Source organism: Somniosus microcephalus, unplaced genomic scaffold, assembly GCF_052327205.1.
Source record: "Somniosus microcephalus isolate GS21.2 unplaced genomic scaffold, FLI_Smic_1.0 unresolved_chr4, whole genome shotgun sequence".
NCBI lineage: Eukaryota > Metazoa > Chordata > Chondrichthyes > Squaliformes > Somniosidae > Somniosus > Somniosus microcephalus.
The window spans coordinates 58,321,545-58,344,699 of NW_028225182.1; the positions used below are offsets into that span (position 1 = coordinate 58,321,545).

The following is a 23,155-nucleotide window of genomic DNA, read 5'->3' on the forward strand; positions in this document are numbered from 1 at the left end:
ATGGGGCGGTCCGACTGAAGTTTGGAATCGGGGCGCGCAAAGGGCGTTGCACGAGGATGTGACGTCATTTTCTGCGTGCGCAGCCGGGCGGGCGCTAAACTTTACGCCGGCGCTAAGGGTCCACTTAATTTGGGGCGAGGCGCAAACTGCGCTGCGCCCGGGCGCTACACGCATAGCGCCCGAAATTCACTTCTCTTAAGGCGCTAACTGCTGGCGCAACCAACTGAATTTCTAGGCCAAAGCCTTCAGGCTTGTTTTTTTAACGCTCTTAGACCTATTAAAATCAGTGTGGGTGGAGATGAGGAATAACAAGGGGAAGAAAACACTGGTAGGAGTAATATATAGGCCCCCTAACATTAGCTATTCCATTGGACAGAATATTAATCAAGAATAGTAGAAGCTTGCAACAAAGGTAATGCAATAATTGTGGGGGACTTTAATCTTCATATAGACTGGACAAATCAAATTGGCAAAGGTAGTTTGGAGGAGGAGTTCATGGAATGCATTCGAGACAGTTTCCTGGAACAATATGTCAAGGAACCAACCAGGGAACAGGCTATTTTAGATCTTGTATTGTGTAATGAGACAGGGTTAATTAGCAATCTCATAGTAAAGGATCCTCTGGGGCAGAGTGATCATGATATAATTTTATGTTAATTTTGAGAGTGACTTGCCTAAGTCCGAAACTAGAGTCTTAAACTTAAATAAAGCCAATTACATAGGTATGAGGGGAGAGTTGGCCAAGATAGATTGAAAAAATAGATTAAAAAGGTATGGTGGTAGATAAGCAGTGGCTAGCATTTAAAGAAATATTTCATAATTCTCAACAAAAATACATTCCATTGAAAAACAAAAACTCCACAGGAAAAGTGATCCAACCGTGGCTAACTAAAGAAGTTAAGGATAGCATTGGATTGAAAGAAGAAGCTTATAATTTTGCAAAGAATAATAGTAAACCTGAAGATTGGGAGAGTTTCAGAAACTAGCAAAGGTTGACCAAAAAATTGATTATAAAGGGGAAAAATAGAAATGAGAGAAAACTAGCAAGAAATATAAAAGCAGATTGTAAGAGTTTCTACAAGTATGTAAAAAGGAAAAGAGTAGCAAAAGTAAACGTTGGTCCCTTAGAGGTTGAGACAGGAGAAATTATTATGGGGAATAATGAAATGGCAGAAAAGTTAAACAAATATTTTGTTTCTGTCTTCACAGTAGAAAACACAGAAAGCAGACCAAAAATGGTGGGGAACCAAGGGTCTAATGAGGGTCAGGAACTTAACGTAATTAATATAAGTAGAGAAAAAGTACTAGAGAAACTAATGGGACTAAAAGCCGACAAATCCCCTGGACCTGACGGCCGACATCCTAGGGTTCTCAAAGAGGTGGCTGAAGAGATCGTGGATGAATTGGTTTTGATCTTCCAAAATTCCCTAGATTCTGGAATGGTCCCAGTGGATTGAAAGGTCGTAAATGTAACACCGCTATTCAAGAAAGAAGGGAAGAGAAAAAACAGGGAACATTGTTAGCCTGACATCAGTCGTTGGGAAAATGCTGCAATCCATTATTAAGGAAGTGGTATCAAGTCACTTAGAAAATCATAACATGATTCGGCAGAGTCAACATGGTTTATGAAAGGGAAATCGTGTTTGACAAATTTATTAGAGTTTTTTGAGGATGTAACTAGCAGGGTAGATAAAGGAGAACCAGTGGATATAGTATATTTGGATTTCCAAAAGGCATTCAATAAGGTGCCACATAAAAAAGGTTATTACACAAGATTAGGGCTCATGGGGTTGGGGGGTAATATAGTGCATGGATAGAGGATGGAAACATAGAAGATAGGAGCAGGAGTAGGCCATTCAGCCCCTCGAGCCTGCTCCGCCATTCAATGCGATCATGGCTGATCATCCAAATTCCGTACCCTGTCCCTGCTTTCTCCCCATACCCCTTGATCCCTTTAGCCTTAAGAAATATATCCAAATCCTTCTTGAATATATTTAATGAATTGGCCTCTACTGCCTTCTGTGGTAGAGAATTCCACAGGTTCACCACTCTCTGGGTGAAGAAATTCCTCCTCATCTCTGTCCTAAAAGGCCTACCCTTTACCCTTAGACTGTGACCCCTGGTTCTGGATTCCCCGACCATCGGGAACATCCTCCCTGCATCTAGTCTGTCCAGTCCTGCCAGAATTTTATAAGTTTCAATGAGATCCCCTCTCATTCTTCTAAACTCCAGCGAGTACAAGCCCAATCGACCCAATCTCTCCTCATACGTCATTCCTGCCATCCCAGGTATCAGCCTGGTGAATCTTCTCTAAACTCCTTCCATGGCAAGAACATCCTTCCTCAGATAAGGCGACCAAAACTGCACACAATACTCAAGATGTGGTCTCACCAAGGCCCTGTACAACTGCAGCAAGACATCCTTGTTCCTGTACTCGAATCCTCTCGCTATGAAGGCCAACATAACATTTGCCTTCTTAACCGCCTGCTGCACCTGCATGCTTACCTTCAGCGACTGGTGTACAAGGACACCCAGGTCTCGTTGCACTTCACCTTCTCCCAATCTATTGCCAGAACAGACAGAAAGCAGAGAGTAGGGATAAACAGATCTTTTTCAGGTTGGCAGGCTGTAACTAGTGGGGTGCCGCAAGGATCAGTGTTGGGGCCTCAGCTATTCACAATCTATATTAATGACCGAGATGAAGGGACCGAGGGTAATGTATCCAAGTTTGCTGATGATACAAAGCTAGGTGGGACAGTAAGCTGTGAGGAGAACACAGCTTACAAAGGGATATAGATAGACTGAGTGAGTGGGCAGTAAGGTGGCAGATGGAGTATAATGTAGGGAAATGTGAGGTTATTCACTTTGGTAGGAAGAATAGAAAAACAGAATATTTTTTAAATGGTGAGAAACTTTCAAATGTTGGTGTTCAGAGAGATTTGGGTGTCTTCATACAAGAAACACAGAAAGTTAGCGTGCAGGTACAGCAAACAATAAGGAAGGCAAATGGCATGTTGGCCTTTATTGCAAGGGGGTTGGAGTATAAGAGTGAGGAAGTCTTGCTACAATTGTACAGGGCCTTGGTGAGACCACACCTGGAGTACTGGGCACAGTTCTGGTCTCCTTATCTAAGGAAGGATATACTTGCCTTGGTTAAAGTGCATCGAAGGTTCACTAGATTGATTCCTGGGATGAGAGGGCTGTCCTATGAGGAGAGATTGTGTAGAATGGGCCGATACTCTCTGGAGTTTAGAAGAATGAGAGGTGATCTCATTGAAACATACAAGATTCTGAGGGGGATTGACAGGGTAGATACTGAGAGGCTGTTTCCCCCTGGCTGGAGTGTCTAGAACTAGGGGGCATAGTCTCAGGATAAGGGGTTAACCATTTAAGACTGAGATGAGGAGGAATTTCTTCACTCAGAGGGTTGTGAATCTTTGGAATTCTCTGCCCCAGAGGCCTGTGAATGCAGAGTCTTTGAATATATTGAAAGGCTGGGATAGTTAGATATTTGGACTCTAGAGGAATCAAGGGATATGGAAATTGGGCAGGAAAGTGGAGTTGAGGTTGATGATCAGCCATGATCTTATTGAATGGCGGAGCAGGCTCGAGGGGCCGCGTGGCGGAGCAGGCTCGAGGGGCCGCGTGGCGGAGCAGGCTCGAGGGGCCGCGTGGCGGAGCAGGCTCGAGGGGCCGCGTGGCGGAGCAGGCTCGAGGGGCCGCGTGGCGGAGCAGGCTCGAGGGGCCGTGTGGCGGAGCAGGCTCGAGGGGCCGTGTGGCGGAGCAGGCTCGAGGGGCCATGTGGCCTACTCCTGCTCCTATTTCTTATGTTCTTATGACTCCCCTCATCCCTTTTCTAGAATTGCAGAGTAGTTAATTTTTCTTGTAGCCCTCCTCTCCCCAATAATTCAGTATGTCCTATAATCCAGAACCGTATACAGGGCAAGTGGGTGCGTGCACAGAGTCTGGACCTCTATCCACAGGGACTGAACCAGGACTGCTCTTGGCCAAAGCTTGCGGATAGGCAACCAGGGATTGGGGGGAGCTTGCAAAATATCGGTACTAGGGCATGGTTGGGTCCTCAGGTCCACTAGTTATTGTGCTTAAACGCACTTAACGGGGTCAAGGTGGTTAGTTATTAAGTTTTAAATCATTGAATCGTGGAGATTTACAGCACAGGAGGAGGCCATTCGGCCCATCTTGTGCGTGCGCGCCGACAAAGAGCGATCCCGCCCTAATCCCACTTTCCAGCTCTTGGTCCGTAGCCCTGCAGGTTACGGCACTTCAAGTGCATATCCAAGTACTTTTTAAATGTGATGAGGGTTTCTGCCTCTCCCACCCTTTCAGACAGCGAGTTCCAGACCCCCACCGCCCTCTGGGTGAAAACAATTCTCCTCAACTCCCCTCTAATCCTCCGACCAATTACTTTAAATCTGTGCCCCCTGGTTATTGACCTCTCTGCCAATGGAAATAAATCCTTCCTATCCACTCGATCTCAGCCCCTCATAATTTTACACACCTCAATAAGGTCTCCCCTCAGCCTCCTCTGTTCCAAAGAAAAGAACCCCAGCCTATCCAATCTATCCTCATAGCTAAAATTCCCCAGCCCAGGCAACATCCTTGTAAATCTCCTCTGAACCCTCTCCAGTGCAATCACATCTTTCCTGTAATGTGGTGACCAGAACTGCACACAGTACTCTAGCCGAGGCCTAACTAGTGTTTTATACAGTTCTAGCATAACCTCCCTACTCTTATATTCTCTGCCTCGGCTAATAAAGGCAAGTATCCCATATGCCTTCTTAACCACCTTATCTACCTGTCCTGCTACCTTCAGGGGTCTGTGGACATGCACTCCAAGGTCCCTTTGTTCCTCTACGCTTCTCAGTGTCCTACCATTTAATGTGTATTCCCTTTCCTTGTTAGCCCTCCCCAAATGCATTACCTCGCACTACTCCAGATTGAATTCCATTTGCCACTTTTTAGCCTGAACAATCAGCCTGAACAGGTCATGGGGTTTGGCCAACCGCAAGCTCAATGCAACATGTGACCTCTTGTGATTGATGAATGGATTTTTGAGACCTACTTACACATTCAATTCTGATCCCTTATGTGAGACACAAATCAGCCACAATTAATCAGCCTCGGGTCCATTCTGAAATTATATTTTGAATTAATCGCAAGATCAACAAAAAAATTTACCTTGAATGAGAGGCGAGAGGGACTGAATGTGACAGAGAAACAGAGCAAATGAAAGGGAAAAGAGGGAGCGGGAATGATAGAGAAAAACAGGGAAGGAGGGATAAGAGAAAAGGGAGAGTGTGAGGGAGTTAGAAGGTGGAAAGATTGAGCAGGGAAGAGGGAGAGAGAAAAGAAAGAGGAACACGAGATATTTTAACTCCAATAAAATAGAAACAAGTCACATTGTGGCCTAGGTTTAAACATCGTTTCAATGGGTGAGCTCATCCTTTTCTGGTTTTGGACTGTAAAGATGGCCTCACTTGCTCCCCAGTATCGCGCTCCGATCCAGACAACTGAAGCTACGACTAGAGCATTTGTTTAACATCATTTCTCTTCACAGGATCGACCGGGTGCTCAACATCTTCTCTGCCACGAACCCCAGCCTGGCACCAATTCATTCTCACCCAACAGTAAAACACTTCATGATTCTTTGGCATCCTTCCAAATTTGATAATGATTCCAAGATTCAGTTAATTGAAGATTCCAGCATTCAGTTAATTTAAATCGAGCAGGAAAGATCCATCTGGGAAAAGTAAAGCTTGCATCTGTTGCTCGGTGTGAAGCGCGACCGAGCGTGAACTAGTCGGAACATCAGACTCCGAGCTACTCTGGAGGATAAAATTGATGGAGCAAATTCTTGGATGGACGAGCTGTGACGTGTCTTGGGCCATTTTACTAGGTTAAAGGCGCTCTATAAATGCAAGTTGTTTGCTCTTGATTTATTTTTAAGCTGATAGGCTTATTCTCTGGGGTGTATGGCAACATTATTGCTGGCGAGTCATGCAGCTGTGGACTGGATTGTGTCCATCATTTACTATAGCAGGATAACCTGCTTCAGGTTTTAAATGTTCTGTTCAGAGAGCAGGGCAGCATGTCTGAATCTTTATCTGTTAAATGAAAAAAAAGACAATTTCAGAAGCTTGCAGACAGTAAAACCAATCATTACTGCATGGATAGACCATACATTTCAGCTTCTTATTGAGAAACCCAGGTGAATCGCAAGGCTGATAATATCAGGAGACCCTAAGATTCAGAAGTATGGGTTGGGAGGGGGGGGTGGGGTGCAGGGAGAGGGGAGGTCAGTCTTCCGATAGGATCATAGGAAAGTAGAAAACTGGAAAAGATTCTGCAGTCTATGTGACCATCTCAAACTAATACTACGTAATTGCACAATTCCTCAAATATCTAATTATGTTTTTCTCCCTCCCTGGACAAATTCACCACCCACTGGGAACATAACTAAATCTAAAATATCAGAAAACGCTGGAGACACTCAGCAGGCCAGGGCAGCATCCGTGGAGAGAGAAACAGAGTTAACGTTTCAGGTCGAAGACCTTTCGTCAGAACTGGAAAAAAGCAGGAAATGGAAAGCAAGTTTAGGGGCTGGGAAAAGGGGGAGGGGATGAAAGAACAAAAGGGAAGGTCATCTAAATCTAAACTGTCCGAGTGCCTTCCTTCGTTAAGATTGAACCTCTGTCCCCTAATGTTGGAGTTGCAGTAATCTCACATTTATTAGCAGGGTCTGTAGATGTTAGGAAACAGGGAAGACCGATGGAGGTAAGGGATTCTACAATTTTAAGGCAATGATTCTTGACGTCAGCTCATGATGTTTGTGGCTCAGTGATCATATATTCTGAAAGATCCTTTGCTTGTGAAAGTAGATTTTAAAATAACACATGATCGTCTTTTGTTTTATGTCCTCTGCTGACAGTGCTCAAAGAATCATAATTCTACAGCGCAGAGAGAGGCCATTCGGCCCATCGTGCCTGTGCTCGGTCTGACTTATTGGATAAGTGGTTGACCAGTCATGTATAACTAGAAACAGTGTATGAAGTATTTCGTTTGTTTCCTCGATCTGTGAATATCTACAGTCTGAGAGAGAGTGTTTTATATTAATTGAGGCTCAGTTTACCCAATTCTACTCAGCATCTCGCAGTGATTATAGAGCAGTTTCCCATTCACCAAGTATCACGTGTACTGTCTGTCTCTATTAACCTGAACTCAACCATCCCATTGTGATGCTGGGAAAGAAACGGACAAGAGCATCATGTATTTAACCACAAACACAGGCTAGGATAGATAAGCATTATGATCTCGATGATAACCCGTCAGTAATTTCAGCAGACACAACTGGGGCAGAAATCTGAGAATCGGGAAAGTCAAGAGTTTGACAAGTAATTTGAGATATTAATTACAATGAATTTAATAGTAAAGGAAACCTCTATATATTGGCTCACTTTTGCCGCCCTTTTTCCCCTTTGGTTTTGTTTATATTGAAGACTTGCGATCAGCGCTCGATTTCCCCGAGCCACCTGCTGTTGATGGGTTCGAAGACTTCCCGTGCAGTGATTGCACTCGGCCATGTAGTGGCACTTTCCCTTGGCCCGTATTTAACCATTGATTCTGGAGAAAAAAAACTATGTGTAAGTACCAGTAATGTAATAACCCTTGTCATGCTACCTGTTGGGGTCTGCTGCATTCTGATATAAACACCGTCCCTCACACACACAAGTCAGGTTATCCCACTTTTACCTTACTCTCAAGGTTTTAAGAACATTACTGCATCCAGTAGTTGGTACAGCGTGGGTTAGATACAGAGTAAAGCTCCCTTTACACTGCCCCATCAAACACTCCCAGGGCAGGTACAGCACGGGTTAGATACAGAGTAAAGCTCCCTTTACACTGCCCCATCAAACACTCCCAGGGCAGGTACAGCTCAGGTTAGATACAGAGTAAAGCTCCCTCTACACTGTCCCATCAAACACTCCCAGGGCAGGTACAGCACGAGGTTAGATAGAGTAAAGCTCCGCTGCACTGTCCCATCAAACACTCCCAGGGCAGGTACAGCATGGGTTAGATACAGAGTAAAGCTCCCTCTACACTGCCCCATCAAACACTCCCAGGGCAGGTACAGCTCAGGTTAGATACAGAGTAAAGCTCCCTCTACACTGTCCCATCAAACACTCCCAGGGCAGGTACAGCACGAGGTTAGATACAGAGTAAAGCTCCCTCTACACTGTCCCATCAAACACTCCCAGGGCAGGTACAGCACGGGTTAGATACAGCGTAAAGCTCCCTCTACACTGTCTCCATCAAACACTCCCAGGGCAGGTACAGCACGGGTTAGATACAGAGTAAAGCTACCTCTACACTGTCCCATCAAACACTCCCAGGGCAGGTACAGCACGGGTTAGATACAGAGTAAAGCTCCCTCTACACTGTCCCATCAAACACTCCCAGGGCAGGTACAGCACGAGGTTAGATACAGAGTAAAGCTCCCTCTACACTGTCCCATCAAACACTCCCAGGGCAGGTACAGCACGGGTTAGATACAGAGTAAAGCTCCCTCTACACTGTCCCATCAAACACTCCCAGGGCAGGTACAGCATGGGTTAGATACAGAGTAAAGCCCCCTCTACAGTGTCCCATTAAACACTCCCAGGTTCTTCGGAACATAGGAACATCCTTCTGTTTTGCCCTAACAAGTGGGATCAGCCACAAGCTTTGGTGAGGACTCTTATTGTGCACATCAATGATTTGTTTATAGAGCTAGAGGGAGTGGTGTCCAAATTTTCAGACAACGCTAAAATAGAAGGCATAGCAAAACTGCAAGGGGACATTAATAAGATGGTGGAATGGATAAAACCGTGGCAGATGGAATTCAATGTCAGTAAATGGGAGGTGGTACATTTTGGTAAAAAATTAAAAGTAATGGTTACGCATTGAATGGGGGAAGTTTGGGTGATGTGGGGAGCAGAGGGATTTGGGGGTTAAGGTTCACAAGACATTAAAAGCAGCCCCTCAAGTGGATAAAGCTAATGAAATCCTGAGCTTTATGGCGAGAGGAAGAGGAAGAGTCGTCGTCATCTGGTTCCATTCTTATCTATCCAGTCATACCAAGAGAATCTTCAGCTGCTTCATCAAATACCTTCCCTCCAACAGAAGGTCAGAAATGGGGATGTTCGCTGATGACTGCACAGTGTTCTGCGCCATTCACAACTCCTCAGATAATTAAGTAGTCCATACCCGCATGCAACAAGGACTGGACGTTCAGGTTTGGGCCGATAAGTGTCAGGTAACATTCACACCACAGAAGTGCCAGGCAATGACCATCTACAACAAGTGAGAGTCCAGCCACCACTCCTTGACATTCAATGGCATTACCATCGCCAAATCCCCCACCATCAACATCCTGGGGGTCACCATTGACCAGAAACTTAACTGAACCAGCCACATAAATACTGTGGCTACAAGCGCAGGTCAGAGGCTAGGTAATCTGCGGCGAGTGTCTCACCTCCTGACTCCCCAAAGCCTTTCCACCATCTACAAAGGCACAAATAAGGAGTGTGATGGAATACTCTCCACTTGCCTGGATGAGTGCAACTCCAACAACACTCAAGAAGCTCGACACCATCCAGGACAAAGCAGCCCGTTTGATTGGGACCCCATCCACCACCTTAAACATTCACTCCCACCACCGTACCGTGGCTGCAGTGTGTACCATCTACAAGATGCACTGCAGCAACTCGCCAAGGTTTCTTCGGCAGCACCTCCCAAACCCACGACCTCTTCCACCTAGAAGGACAAGGGCAGCAGGTGCATGGGAACACCACCACCTCCAGGTTCCCCTCCAAGTCACACACCATCCTGACTTAGAAGTATATCGCCATTCCTTCATCGTCGCTGGGTCAAAATCCTGGAACTCCCTCCCCAACAGCACTGTGGGAGCACCTTCACCACACGGACTGCAGCGGTTCAAGGCGGCGGCTCACCACCACCTTCTCAAGGGCAATTAGGGATGGGCAATAAATGCTGGCCTTGCCAGCGACGCCCACATCCCATAAACGAATACAAAAAATCACCTGCAATGGTTTCTCTTCCTGCTCCTGCACCGTTTCCTCCAGAGTTCCCCCAAGGATCTATCCTTGGCCCCCTCCTATTGCTCATCTACATGCTGCCCCTCGGCGACTTCAGAAAACTCAGCATAAGTTTCCACATGTATGCTGATGACACCCAGCTCTACCTCACCACCACCTCTCTCGCCCCCGCCACTGCCACTGATTTGTCACATTGCTTGTCCAAAATCCAGTACTGGATGAGCAGAAGTTTTATCTAATTAACTATGGGGAAGACTGAAGCCATTGTCTTCAGTGGCCGCCACAAACTCTGTTCCCTGGCCACCGACTCCATCCCTCTCCCTGGCCACTGTCTGAAGCTTGGTAATCTTGGTGTCCTTTTGACCCCGAGATGAGCTTCCAACCCCATACCTCTCCATCACAAAAACCACCTACTTCCACCTCCGCAATATTGCCCGTCTCCCCTTCACCTCAGCTCATCTGCTGCTGAAACCCTCATCCATGCTTTTGCTATCTCTAGACCTGACTATTCCAATGCTCTCCTGGCCAGCCTCTCATCTTCCACCTTCTGTAGACTTCAGCTGGGTATTCTGCAGCGAGTGTCTCACCTCCCGACTCCCCAAAGCCTTCCCACCATCTACAAGGCACAAGTCAGGAGTGTGATGAAATACTCTCCACTTACCTAGATGAGTGCAATGCCAACACCACAAGAGGCTCGACACCATCCAGGACAAAGCAGCCCGCTTGATTGGCACCCCATCCACCACCTTAAACATTTACTCCCTCCACCACCGGCACACCGTGGCTGCAGTGTGTGCCATCTACAAGATGCACTGCAGCAACTCGCCAAGGCTTCTTTGGCAGCACCTCCAAAACCCACAACCTCTACCACCTAGGACAGCAGGTGCATGGGAACACCACCACCTGCAAGTTTCCCAAGTCACACACCATCCTGACTATATATCGCCGTTCCTTCATCGTCACTGGGTCAAAATCCTGGAACTCCCTCCCTAACAGCACTGTGGGAGTGCCTTCACCACACGGACTGCAGCTGTTCAAGGTGACGGCTCACCACCACCTTCCCAAGGGCAATTAGGGATAGGCAATAAATGCTGGCTTTGCCAGGGACACCCACATCCCATGCAAAACTCTGATGCCCGTATCTTAACTCGCACCAAGTCCCATTCACCCATCACCCCTGTGCTCGCTGACGCAACTGGTCGATTTTAAAATTCTCATCCTGGTTTTAAAATCCTTCCATGGCCTCACCCCTCCCTATCTCTGTAACCTCCTCCAGCCCCTACACCCCTCCCTATCTCTGTAACCTCCTCCAGCCCCTACACCCCTCCCTATCTCTGTAACCTCCTCCAGCCCCTACACCCCTTCCTATCTCTGTAACCTCCTCCAGCCCCTACACCCCTCCCTATCTCTGTAACCTCCTCCAGCCCTACACCCCTCCCTATCTCTGTAACCCCCTCCAGCCCCTACACCCCTCCCTATCTCTGTAACCTCCTCCAGCCCCCTACAACACTCCCTATCTCTGTAACCTCCTCCAGCCCCTACAACCCTCCCTATCTCTGTAACCTCCTCCAGCCCCTACAACCCTCCCTATCTCTGTAACCTCCTCCAGCCCCTACAACCCTCCCTATCTCTGTAACCTCCTCCAGCCCCTACAACCCTCCCTATCTCTGTAACCTCCTCCAGCCCCTACACCCCTCCCTATCTCTGTAACCTCCTCCAGCCCCTACAACAGTCCCTATCTCTGTAACCTCCTCCAGCCCCTACACCCCTCCCTATCTCTGTAACCTCCTCCAGCCCCTACAACCCTCCCTATCTCTGTAACCTCCTCCAGCCCTACAAACCTCAGATCTCTTTGCTCCTCCAATTCTGGCCTCTTATGAATCCCTCATTTAAATCACTCCACCGTTTGCGTCCGTGTCTTCAGCTGCCTAGACACTAAATTCTGGAATTCCCTCCCTAAACCTCTCCGCCTCTCTCCTCCTTTAAGATCCTCCTTAAAACCAACTCTTTGACCACGCTTTTGGTCACCTGTCCCAATATTTGCTAATGTGGCTCGGTGTCAAATTTTGTTTGATAATCGTTCCAGTGAAGCACCTTGGGACGTTTTACTACGTTAAAGATGCTATATAAATGCAAGTTGTTGTTGCTATCCACTCACATTTCTTCCACTGCCAGAGAATATCGTGGTCAGGCCTTTAGTCGGTTGCATTGGTCTCAGGGTCTTTCCAGCCTTCAGCTCACACAGAAGCTGTGTGTTACTTGAAGAAGGAGAGGTCATGTTGAAAAATGGCTGTTCTGCGAAGGCAATTAAATAATTAGTATATTATAGCCAGACATACATTAGCTAATGTCCCAACCTGGCTCATGACATGTGGAAAATTGCACTCAGCTGCTGGCTAAAGATTTGCACTCAATGACTGGGCTTTATTCTATGTATTTGGTGATGTCCAAGATGGATGCAAGACACAGTAACAAAGACTGACTCTATTGGTTACGGTCAGCACCGAAAAAGGCAAGTGACAGCTCAGCAAAGCTCCAGTAACCTGGTTAAAACTGCATTTGTTCATGACTGAGTGCGTGATACACACAGAATTACAGCCCAGAAACAGGCCATTCAGCCCAACAGGTTCACGTTCCACATGCACAACCTCCCACCTTAATTCATCTCAACATCTCCTTCTACACAGCGCACTGTGCTGCTGAACCACAGAGTACAAAGGTCGCAGGTTCGATCCTGGCCTGTGCGGACTGAGCTGCTATTGGGCGCAATGGTGGTAGGGGCAACAAATTAGCCTCAGTACCCCTGGGCTAGGAAGGAAAATACAGCCATGGTTCCTACTCCTGATCATTATCCTCCATCTGCTGGTAGGTGTTTGTGTGTGATGTGTACGTATACATGGGTAATAAGTAATAGCAAGAAAAGACTTACATTTCTATATCGCCTTTCATGACCAAAGCGCTTTACAGCCAATGAAATACTCTTTGAAGTGTGGTCATTGTTGTAATGTGGGAAACGCGGCAGCCAATCTGCGCACAGCAAGCTCCCACAAACAGCAATGTGATAATGACCAGATCATCTGTTTTAGTGACGTTGGTTGAGGGATAAATATTGGCCCCAGGACACCGGGGAGAACTCCCCCTGCTCTTCTTCAAAATAGTGCCATGAGATGTTTTACATCTACCCGAGATGGGTCTCGGTTTAACGTTTCATCCGAAAGACGGTACTATTTATCCCTCAACCAACATCACTATTTGGTCATTATCTCTGGTGTTTGTGGGAGTTTGCTGTGCACAAATTGGCTGCTGCATTTACTTCATTGCAACAGTGACTACACTTCAAAAAGTACTTTGTTGACAGTAAAGTACTTTTGGACATCCTGAGGTCATGAAAGGCGCTATTTAAATACAGGTTCTTTCTTATTTCCAATTATGTTGCACATTTTTTAAACCCATCTGCAATATTTTATATTATCTGAGTATATTGGTACTGGTAAACACTAAAAATCATAAATAAATGTCCTTTTTAAAAGTATTGTTCCTTGATCTAATTTCTTCAAATTACAAAGTGCAGAATAAGTTTAGATGAGGTGTAACCAGGAAAGAGTGATCAGGCAACTGTTTCCATCTCCTCTGTCAATGCTGCCCTTTGGCAGTTAGCAAATGTAAAAGACAAGATAAATTGTAATGATTAGTTGATGCCAAGACTGAGTTTTTAAATCCTTTAAACTGTAGAAGGGTGAAATTCCACAGGTTCAAAGTTCTGGAGAAAGCTGGTTAGTGGAGGAGACAGGTTGATGAGTCTCAATGGGGCATCCTGAACACTCATATCTTTATTGAATAGTAAGAAGTCCACAGTTTGCTGGGAGGATTAGTCACAAGTGACATAACAGAAAATGTTCAGCAAGACTGAAAGCAAAAGTGCAGACGAGAACAAGTTCATGGCAGCACTGCCCCCCCCCCTCTCCCATATACATGGAAGTAAACCAGGCAAGAGAGAGTAAATAGTTCAAATACAACTGTAAAGGCCTGTGTTGTCACGGTAATCCGGTTTGGAAACACTGTGTATACATAGGACATTGTGCTGTTCTCAACAGTTAAACACAGAAGCTGCAAATAATTTACATCCAAGTTTATTCTAGAAATAAATTAAGTAAAATAACTCATCCCAGACTCCGGAAAGCACCCCTTTCTATTTCCCAATCCAACCATTCTGTTGTCTCCCTGAGTGAGACTACCATTTAGTGGTGAAATGTGGATAGTTCTGTGCTGTAGACATATGGTCAAGATGTGCAGAGTTGAGGCTGTCCAAACACATTCCATGTAGGACCCCTGCAACAAACAGGGACGTTCATCCCATTAAATCAGGGTTGGATTGGAACTTAGGTTCTAGACATGAAATGTCAGCATCTAACCCACTGTGTCACCCAGTTGCCATAAATAAAATTCCAACCACAATTCTGTACTGACCTTCATTCGGAAATTGAAGGGGTGATTTTGTCCCGTTCCACACTGGCGAATTGGGAAGAGAGGATGTTAAAGAGTTGGGCAGAGGAAGGGATGTAGACATGTTCCTGTGGCTGTAAGACGAGGGAGCGGAATCCTGAAACAATAACAACCTTCATTCATTGCACTGCACACAAGGTACATTGAAAAAAGAGAGCTGGTAGCCTAACGTTACTTCCTGTGAAGTTCAATTCTGTGGAAATTAGGAAAGGTCACATTTCAACTCTTGAAATCTCCATATTTTTGAATACCTAATTATGAGATGTGGCTGGTCACTTTAAATTTGTTTTCCTGCAAGCTCTTTTTCCAGGTACCATCTGCACCCACAGGAACTGTTCACAGCGAGGCTGCATTTGTTGTATGCAAATAGAATTCAGAGTAAAGCCATCAAAATAGATCACTTGAAAGTAAAGGCTTAAATAACATGTGTCTTTGGATTTATGTCAAGCATCTCCTGTGCTGCTCAGACCATGAGCCATCTGATCTACTTGATGTGGATTGGCAGTCCAGATGCTGGCGAGAAGTCACTTGGAGCAGTAGAACTTCTCATGGTACCGAATTGACCAAGTGCCTTTGTGTGAAGAGTTATCAGCTTATTGAGCAGCCTGTTACTGTGAGACAGTGTTCTGAATCAATACCTTATCCCTTGTTAATTCAGGACTACAGTAGTGTAGGGGTTGTCATTGGGATGTAGGCATCGCTGGCAAAGCCAACATTTATTGCCCATCCCTAGTTGCCCTTGAAAGGTGGTGGTGGAGGGATCTTCTTCTTGAACTGCTGCAGCCCGTATGGTTTATACAAATGAATGAATGGCTTGCTTGGCCCTTTCAGAAGGGAAATAAGAGGCAACCACGTTGTTGTGAGACTGAAGTCACATATACCCAGACTGGGTAAGGACGGCAGCTTTTCTTCCCTAAAGGGCATTAGTAAACCAGTTGGTTTCTACAACAGATTCATGGTCACATTTACTGACACCAGTAGCTAGTTTTAGATATTCTTACCCTTTCATTATCCATGTTTCTGCTCATGGGGAAATGCTCTGTGTGCTGAGTGATGTGTAGCAATGATTCCAAGCCTGTCTGACAGTGAATTATTCTCCAGTGTAGATAGAACCCATCCAAAAGCAGGCAGCTGTAACTTCCTCTGAAAAAACATTTTTAAATACATCAGGAAACACAGCAGTGGTGGTTGCAATAAATAACCAGGGATTATTTCAGGAATTCAGCAACTCATTTAAACAATAATGCACAAATGAGAATAGGACATCAAGCCTGCATCTAATCCACAGCCCATGGACACTCTCCCCTATCATGGGCTCTACCCACCCATTTAATCTCCTCCCACAGCCCATGGACACTCTCCCCTATCACAGACTCTACCCACCCTTTCAGTCTCCTCCCACAGCCCATGGACACTCTCCCCTATCACAGACTCTACCCACCCATTTAATCTCCTCCCACAGCCCATGGACACTCTCCCCTATCACAGACTCTACCCACCCATTTAATCTCCTCCCACAGCCCATGGACACTCTCCCCTATCACAGACTCTACCCACCCTTTCAGTCTCCTCCCACAGCCCATGGACACTCTCCCCTATCACAGACTCTACCCACCCATTTAATCTCCTCCCACATCCCATGTACACTCTCCCCTATCACTGACTCTACCCACCCATTTAATCTCCTCCCACAGCCCATGGACACTCTCCCCTATCACAGACTCTACCCACCCATTTAATCTCCTCCCACAGCCCATGGACACTCTCCCCTATCACTGACTCTACCCACCCATTTAATCTCCTCCCACAGCCCATGGACACTCTCCCCTATCACAGACTCTACCCACCCATTTAATCTCCTCCCACAGCCCATGGACACTCTCCCCTATCATGGGCTCTACCCACCCATTTAATCTCCTCCCACAGCCCATGTACACTCTCCCCTATCATGGACTCTACCCACCCTTTCAGTCTCCTCCCACAGACAATGTACACACTCCCCTATCACGGACTCTACCCACCCATTTAATCTCTTCCCACAGCCCATGTACACTCTCCCCTATCACGGACTCTACCCACCCATTGAATCTCCTCCCACAGCCCATGTACACTCTCCCCGATCACAGACTCTACCCACCCATTTAATCTCCTCCCACAGCCCATGTACACTCTCCCCTATCACAGACTCTACCCACCCATTTAATCTCCTCCCACATCCCATGTACACTCTCCCCTATCACGGACTCTACCCACCCATTTAATCTCCTCCCACAGCCCATGGACACTCTCCCCTATCACAGACTCTACCCACCCATTTAATCTCCTCCCACAGCCCATGGACACTCTCCCCTATCACAGACTCTACCCACCCATTTAATCTCCTCCCACATCCCATGTACACGCTCCCCTATCACAGACTCTACCCACCCATTTAATCTCCTCTCACAGCCCGTGTACACGCTCCCCTATCACAGACTCTACCCACCCATTTAATCTCCTCCCACAGCCCATGGACACTCTCCCCTATCACGGACTCTACCCACCCATTTAATCTCCTCCCACAGCCCATGTACACTCTCCCCTATCACAGACTCTACCCACCCATTTAATCTCCTCCCACAGCCCATGGACACTCTCCCCTATCACGGACTCTACCCACCCATTGAATCTCCTCCCACAGCCCATGTACACTCTCCCCTATCACAGACTCTACCCACCCATTTAATCTCCTCCCACAGCCCATGTACACTCTCCCCTATCACAGACTCTACCCACCCTTTCAGTCTCCTCCCACAGACAATGTACACTCTCCCCTATCACGGACTCTACCCACCCATTTAATCTCCTCCCACAGCCCATGGACACTCTCCCCTATCATGGTCTCTACCCACCCATTTAATCTCCTCCCACAGCCCATGGACACTCTCCCCTATCACGGACTCTACCCACCCATTGAATCTCCTCCCACAGCCCATGTACACTCTCCCCTATCACAGACTCTACCCACCCATTTAATCTCCTCCCACAGCCCATGTACACTCTCCCCTATCACAGACTCTACCCACCCTTTCAGTCTCCTCCCACAGACAATGTACACTCTCCCCTATCACGGACTCTACCCACCCATTTAATCTCCTCCCACAGCCCATGGACACTCTCCCCTATCACGGACTCTACCCACCCATTGAATCTCCTCCCACAGCCCATGGACACTCTCCCCTATCACAGACTCTACCCACCCATTTAATCTCCTCCCACAGCCCATGGACACTCTCCCCTATCACGGTCTCTACCCACCCATTTAATCTCCTCCCACAGCCCATGTACACTCTCCCCTATCACAGACTCTACCCACCCTTTCAGTCTCCTCCCACAGCCCATGTACAATCAGTCTCATCATTGACTTTACCCCACCCACATAACATCCTTCCATAGCTCATGTAGTATTTCCCCCATCATGGATTCTACCCCATCCATTTAATGAGAGAAAGCTCCATATGAATACTCACTAAATATAAAACTGCAGAATATCCCTCCCCCATCACATCTTAACCCCAGCACAAAGGGAACCCCACAGTATTTTATCCAACAACCTTCATTCTGATTGCCAACCAGATATGGAAGCAAAGAAGCTGTTTTTGCAAGGATCCCAGTTGTTTATAGATGATTGTCTTTTCCCCAGGAGTCCATGTATAGTTTATGCAAGGAGTCACTACTGGGACACAGTCACTGCTCAAACCATGTCCGAGAATGGCACAGAGACCAAGGGTCCAACTATTGACATCTGTGGTAGGAGAAAGGAGCAAACCATGTCTCTCAGACAGGGGTGGGTCATCCACTGAAACCCAAGGTTCACATCAGCCTGAAGCGACGGGAAATATCCTCTCCCCCAGTGTATAGTCTAACAGGCTCCAAGTGACTGAACAGCTTGATAACTCCCAGCCAGACAGTAGCATTCTGTTCTTCAACATTGTTGTGCAATTAGACTGGGTTCAGTTGTCAGAATGAGTTGATTCTCATTAATCTGCAGTGTGAGGCTACTTATAGCACTGCGACACGATATTCCATCATTAGGAGACCCAATTTCCTACAATTTCCAAAGTTGGTTTATATATTGGACCAGAATTTGCTGTAGCGGGGCATCCAATGTTATCTGCTGTTAGTTAGTCTTGCCCTTGCACGCTAAGGGTTATAAATTTTATGCATGGCAAGTTGCTGAAATTGCGAGCTGATAACATCGCAGCGAGGGAAACTGAGCATGCAGGACCTAAGTCAACAGGGAAACCAATCAGATTGAAGGATTGAGAAATAAACAGCACAAAGGACAGAGAAGTGTAAGTTAGAGTGGGTGAATTCAATGTCAAATCAGGTACAGAAAGAGGAATAAAGAGAGGGAAGAACAATTGGAATGAAAGAAAAAAAAATAGAAAAGTTTTTAATTTTACATTTTTAAAATCTCCAACAGTAATTGGTGGTAGTTAACAATTACCACATAATTAAAAGGGTACTTAGACTGAAATGGACAAGACTTTCTGACTAGTTTAGTTTGTATCTACTGTGAAAATACAGCAACTACACGCCGTTCAATGAATCGCAAATGGTGAGCCAGACCACGAAGTGCCAGTTTCATGAAGCTAATGGCAGAGTGGTGCAACTCAGACAGCAACCTTTGGATATTGGAGTTTAACCGCACATCTGCCCCTCGCCTGAAGTAGCTGTAGCATTTGCTCAAAAATAACAGCAAGCGCCATTAGCCTCATTGCTATATTGACAGCAAATTATGGCCCATCATTTTATTCATTCTTGGGATGTGGGATTCGCTGGCCAGGCCACATTTATTGACCAGCCAGTAACTGGTTGCCCCGAGAAGGTGGTGCTGGGCCTTCTCCTAGAATTGCTGCAGTCCTTGCGGTGATGGTGCTCCCACAGTGCGGTTAGTTGTGGGTGGATATTGACAGGGACATCAAACAAAGAAATTGCATTTTCCTGGTGTCAAGCTTCCTGAGTGTTGTTGCAGCTGCATCCATTCAAGCAAGTGGCATATAATGGTGGAAAGGATTTGAGGGGTCAGGAGGTGAGCTGCTCATCAAAGAGAACACACTCTCTGCCCTGCTCTTGTAGCTACAGTGCTGATTGTTAGGAATCTTATGATCCATGAAGACTCATGAAATAACACTGGATGGCCAGCTGGTGGCGCCGTTGAAGGAGTATAAATACTCGGGCGTGGGCCCAGCAGGGCATTGCCCAGGGCATTTTGTAAACAGGAACTAGTGAAAGATAACTAGACCTCCATGTTTTGAAGCAAGTAGATTAAAGTCTTGCTTTATACTCGAACCAAGTGCGTTGTGAGTTTTATTACATCACTGATGCCTGCTGCAGTTTAGCTTCAGGTCACTGGTGAGTCCCAAGATGTTGATGGTGAGGGACTCAGCAATGGTGGTGCCATTGATGGTCAAGGAGACCCAAGTCTGAGCTTTCTCAAGATTACCTGGCACGGTGGCATAGTGGTTAGCACTGTTGCCTCACAGCGCCAGGGACCCGGGTTCGAATCCGGCCTCGGGTGACTGTCTGTGTGGAGTTTGCACATTCTCCCCGTGTTTGCGTGGGTTTCCTCCGGGTGCTCCGGTTTCCTCCCACAGTCCAAAGATGTGCGGGTTAGGTTGATTGGCTATGATAAATTGACCCTTAGTGTTAGGGGGATTAAATACGTGGGGTTACAGGGATAGGGTGGGATATGTGTTGGTGTAGGGGTTACGGGGATTGGGTGGGATATGTGTCGGTGCAGGCTCGATGGGCCGAAATGGCCTCTATCTGCACTGTGGGGTTTCTGTGATCTGTGATCTGTTACTTATTGACAATATAGGAAGTGGTCAGGAAATTTGTTCACCCAACCTTGTTTGCATGGAGTGAAGATTTCATTAAGATTTGAGTTAATAAGTCATGGGTTATGTCCGATGGGAGTCCCATCCTGCCACACTTCTGGTGGGAATCAGGTATCTGGAAAATCCAGTCTCAAATGTCTGGTGCCTGGCACACAAAAAATCCAACATTGAGCTCTCCGACTCGCATCAGGACGTGTAAATGCACCTTAAATGCAAAACTCGTGTCCCTGGAGAAGAAGCATGCGGTGTTCACTTGAGGCTTTCCGTGACCAGTGGACACCGGGGGCACTGGACTGCATCATGGATACAGGAAACAAAATTATAATTTGATAAGTTTTTGTTAGTTTTATTATAATTTGGAACTTATTGTGTCCTTTAAAAAAAAAAGGGGGCAATTATGGTTTAAGTGATTCATGATTAAATCGTCCTAGTTGATAGCCAAGAGTAGATGCAAAAATCCATTTTTACAATTACCTATTTTAATGACTAGTTGGTGAACAGGATCAGGGACATCACTGAATAGTAAAGAATCAATAATCTACCATCACAATTCAATGAGACAAATGACCATTCCATACCAACAACCCACACTGCTCCTCATTTGGTAGACTCTCAATTCCACAATCTCTTGCACGCTTCTAACGGAGCCCTCTGATTGAACCAACAACAACTTGTATTTATATAGCACCTTTAATGTAGTAAAACGTCCCAAGGCGCTTCACAGGAATATTATAAGACAACAAATGACACCAAGCCACATAAGGAGAAATGAGGGCAGATGACAAGTTAGGTTTTAAGGAGCGTCTTAAGGGAGGAAAAAGAAGTAGCGAGGCGGAGAGGTTTAGGCAGGGAATTCCAGAGCTTAGGGCCCAGGCAACAGAAGGCACGGCCACCAATGGTTGAGTGATTATATTCAGGGATGCTCAAGAGGGCAGAATTAGAGGAGCGCAGATATCTCCCGGGGGGTGGGCGGTTGTGGGGCTGGAGGAGATTACACAGATAGGGAGGGGCGAGGTCATGGAGGGATTTGAAAACAAGGATGAGAATTTTGAAATCGAGGCGTTGCTTAACCGGGAGCCAATGTAGGTCAGCGAGCACAGGGGGTGATGGGTGAACGGGACTTGGTGCGGTGAGTTAGGACACAGGCAGCCAAGTTTTGGATGACCTCAAGTTTACATAGGCTAGAACGTGGGAGGCCAACCAGATAATCAGCACTTGCCAATGGGGAGGACTTTGCTCATTTCAGAAGGTAAAAGGTTTACATTTGATGGGTGGTGTTTTTCCTCACCTCTAATTTTTCAACCTCTTTCATCACAACCTTTCTGGTGTCTTCCTAATATTGATACTATTATGGTATGTGCTCCACTGAATCTTCATCCTACACACTCCTCCTCCTCCATACCTCGTCTCCTATTCTCTCAACACCTCCGCTCCCTTCCTACAATCTAAGCATTTTCAAAATTTAAGCGAGGGGTTGTCTAACCACTGCCTCCTAATTGACATTATCTTTAGTACTCTTCAGCCCCGACAGTGTCCTGTATTCGGGGCCTAGTCCTTTTAACCAGGTTTCTCAATAGAAAACAAGGTACATATTCACGTTGAAGTTACTTTTAGCTTTGTCATTTGCTGACAAAGCTCACTTGTGCCGGTGGAGAGGGTGTGGCCAAGTGTACACACTGCACTGAGATAGCAGAACATATCGATATGGTTATGTACTATCTACCCCTCAACTTTATTTAGTTTTTAAATGCCAAGGTGACACCCGAACACACACAAAATTTTAAACATGAAGAGGTCAATTAGGAAGTGTTGGTTAATGACACCAAACTTAGGTTTTAAAAGCCTGTCGATTGGAGGGTGAATAGACGAGAAGCCACATTAAGGAAACAAGCTGTCAATCAGGCCCTGGGATGCCAGACTCCCACACAATGCTGAGTAAAGGAGTTCAGAACCGAGACTGGGCCAGTTTCACTTGGGTCCGCGCAGTCTGACGCACAAACAAATCTGTGCAACAGCAGCAAACAAGAACGATATTTACACCATTAAAAACCACTCCTCACCATGAGAATAACCAAGGGCAGACGTCCCGTCTAATCCAGCTCCGAGGGTGCGCGCACCTGTTGTCGTTCTTGTAAATTATTAACCTTGGTTCTATAGGTTGAAACCATAGCAACACACTCAGGGCTGCAGTCGGACTTCCTTGACTGGGCGAAATCACAAGATCTTTAATTGGCTGATTAGGTCTGTGGGAACTCAATACCATCTATTGGTGCAACATTTAAAAGGGCAATGACTACATGTTTGGGATAACTTCCAGGTACTTTCCAATACTCCACACCGACTGGGGCCAAGCAGGCGACTTGCTGCTCTGAACCCATACCTCTCCGAAGCACTGCAAGGTGGTTGCAGGGATGAGACGCTTTAGTTATGAGGGGAGACTGCAGAAATTCGGGCTCTTTTCATCAGAACAGAGAAAGTTAAAAAAAAAGCTGAAAGAAGTGTTCAAAATAAAATATGGTCAGGGAGTTGGTAATTGGAGGGCATCGTTTTTAATATCTTAACCTGTCAAGGAACCAACTAGGGAACAGGTTATTTCAGATCTAATATTGTGTAATAAGACGGGTTAATTTGTAATCTTGTAGTAAAGGATCCTCT

The 23,155-nt window shown here is 46.2% G+C and overlaps 1 protein-coding gene across 1 annotated transcript; it reads right to left on the reverse strand.

Annotated features, from left to right (window-relative positions):
- Positions 1–1,637: 1,637 nt before the first annotated feature.
- LOC147091156 (uncharacterized) lies at positions 1,638–22,721 on the reverse strand. Its single transcript, XM_085977627.1, has 6 exons — positions 22,561–22,721; positions 15,620–15,761; positions 14,583–14,715; positions 12,274–12,410; positions 7,476–7,641; positions 1,638–6,125 (listed from the first exon to the last, which is right to left on the reverse strand). The coding sequence occupies exons 2-5, from the start codon at positions 15,644–15,646 to the stop codon at positions 7,507–7,509; spliced, it is 432 nt and encodes a 143-aa protein (XP_085833753.1). The 5' UTR covers positions 15,647–15,761; positions 22,561–22,721; the 3' UTR covers positions 1,638–6,125; positions 7,476–7,506.
- Positions 22,722–23,155: the final 434 nt, after the last annotated feature.

Coding starts and splice junctions, on each gene's coding strand:
- LOC147091156 (XM_085977627.1), bottom strand. CDS start 15,646: ATGAGCAGAAACATGGATAATGAAAGG. Junction 14,716..15,619: donor GAAACATGGATAATGAAAGG/GTAAGAATATCT, acceptor TTATTGTTTCAG/GATTCCGCTCCCTCGTCTTA. Junction 7,642..12,273: donor TCTCTGGCAGTGGAAGAAAT/GTGAGTGGATAG, acceptor TTTTTTCTCCAG/AATCAATGGTTAAATACGGG.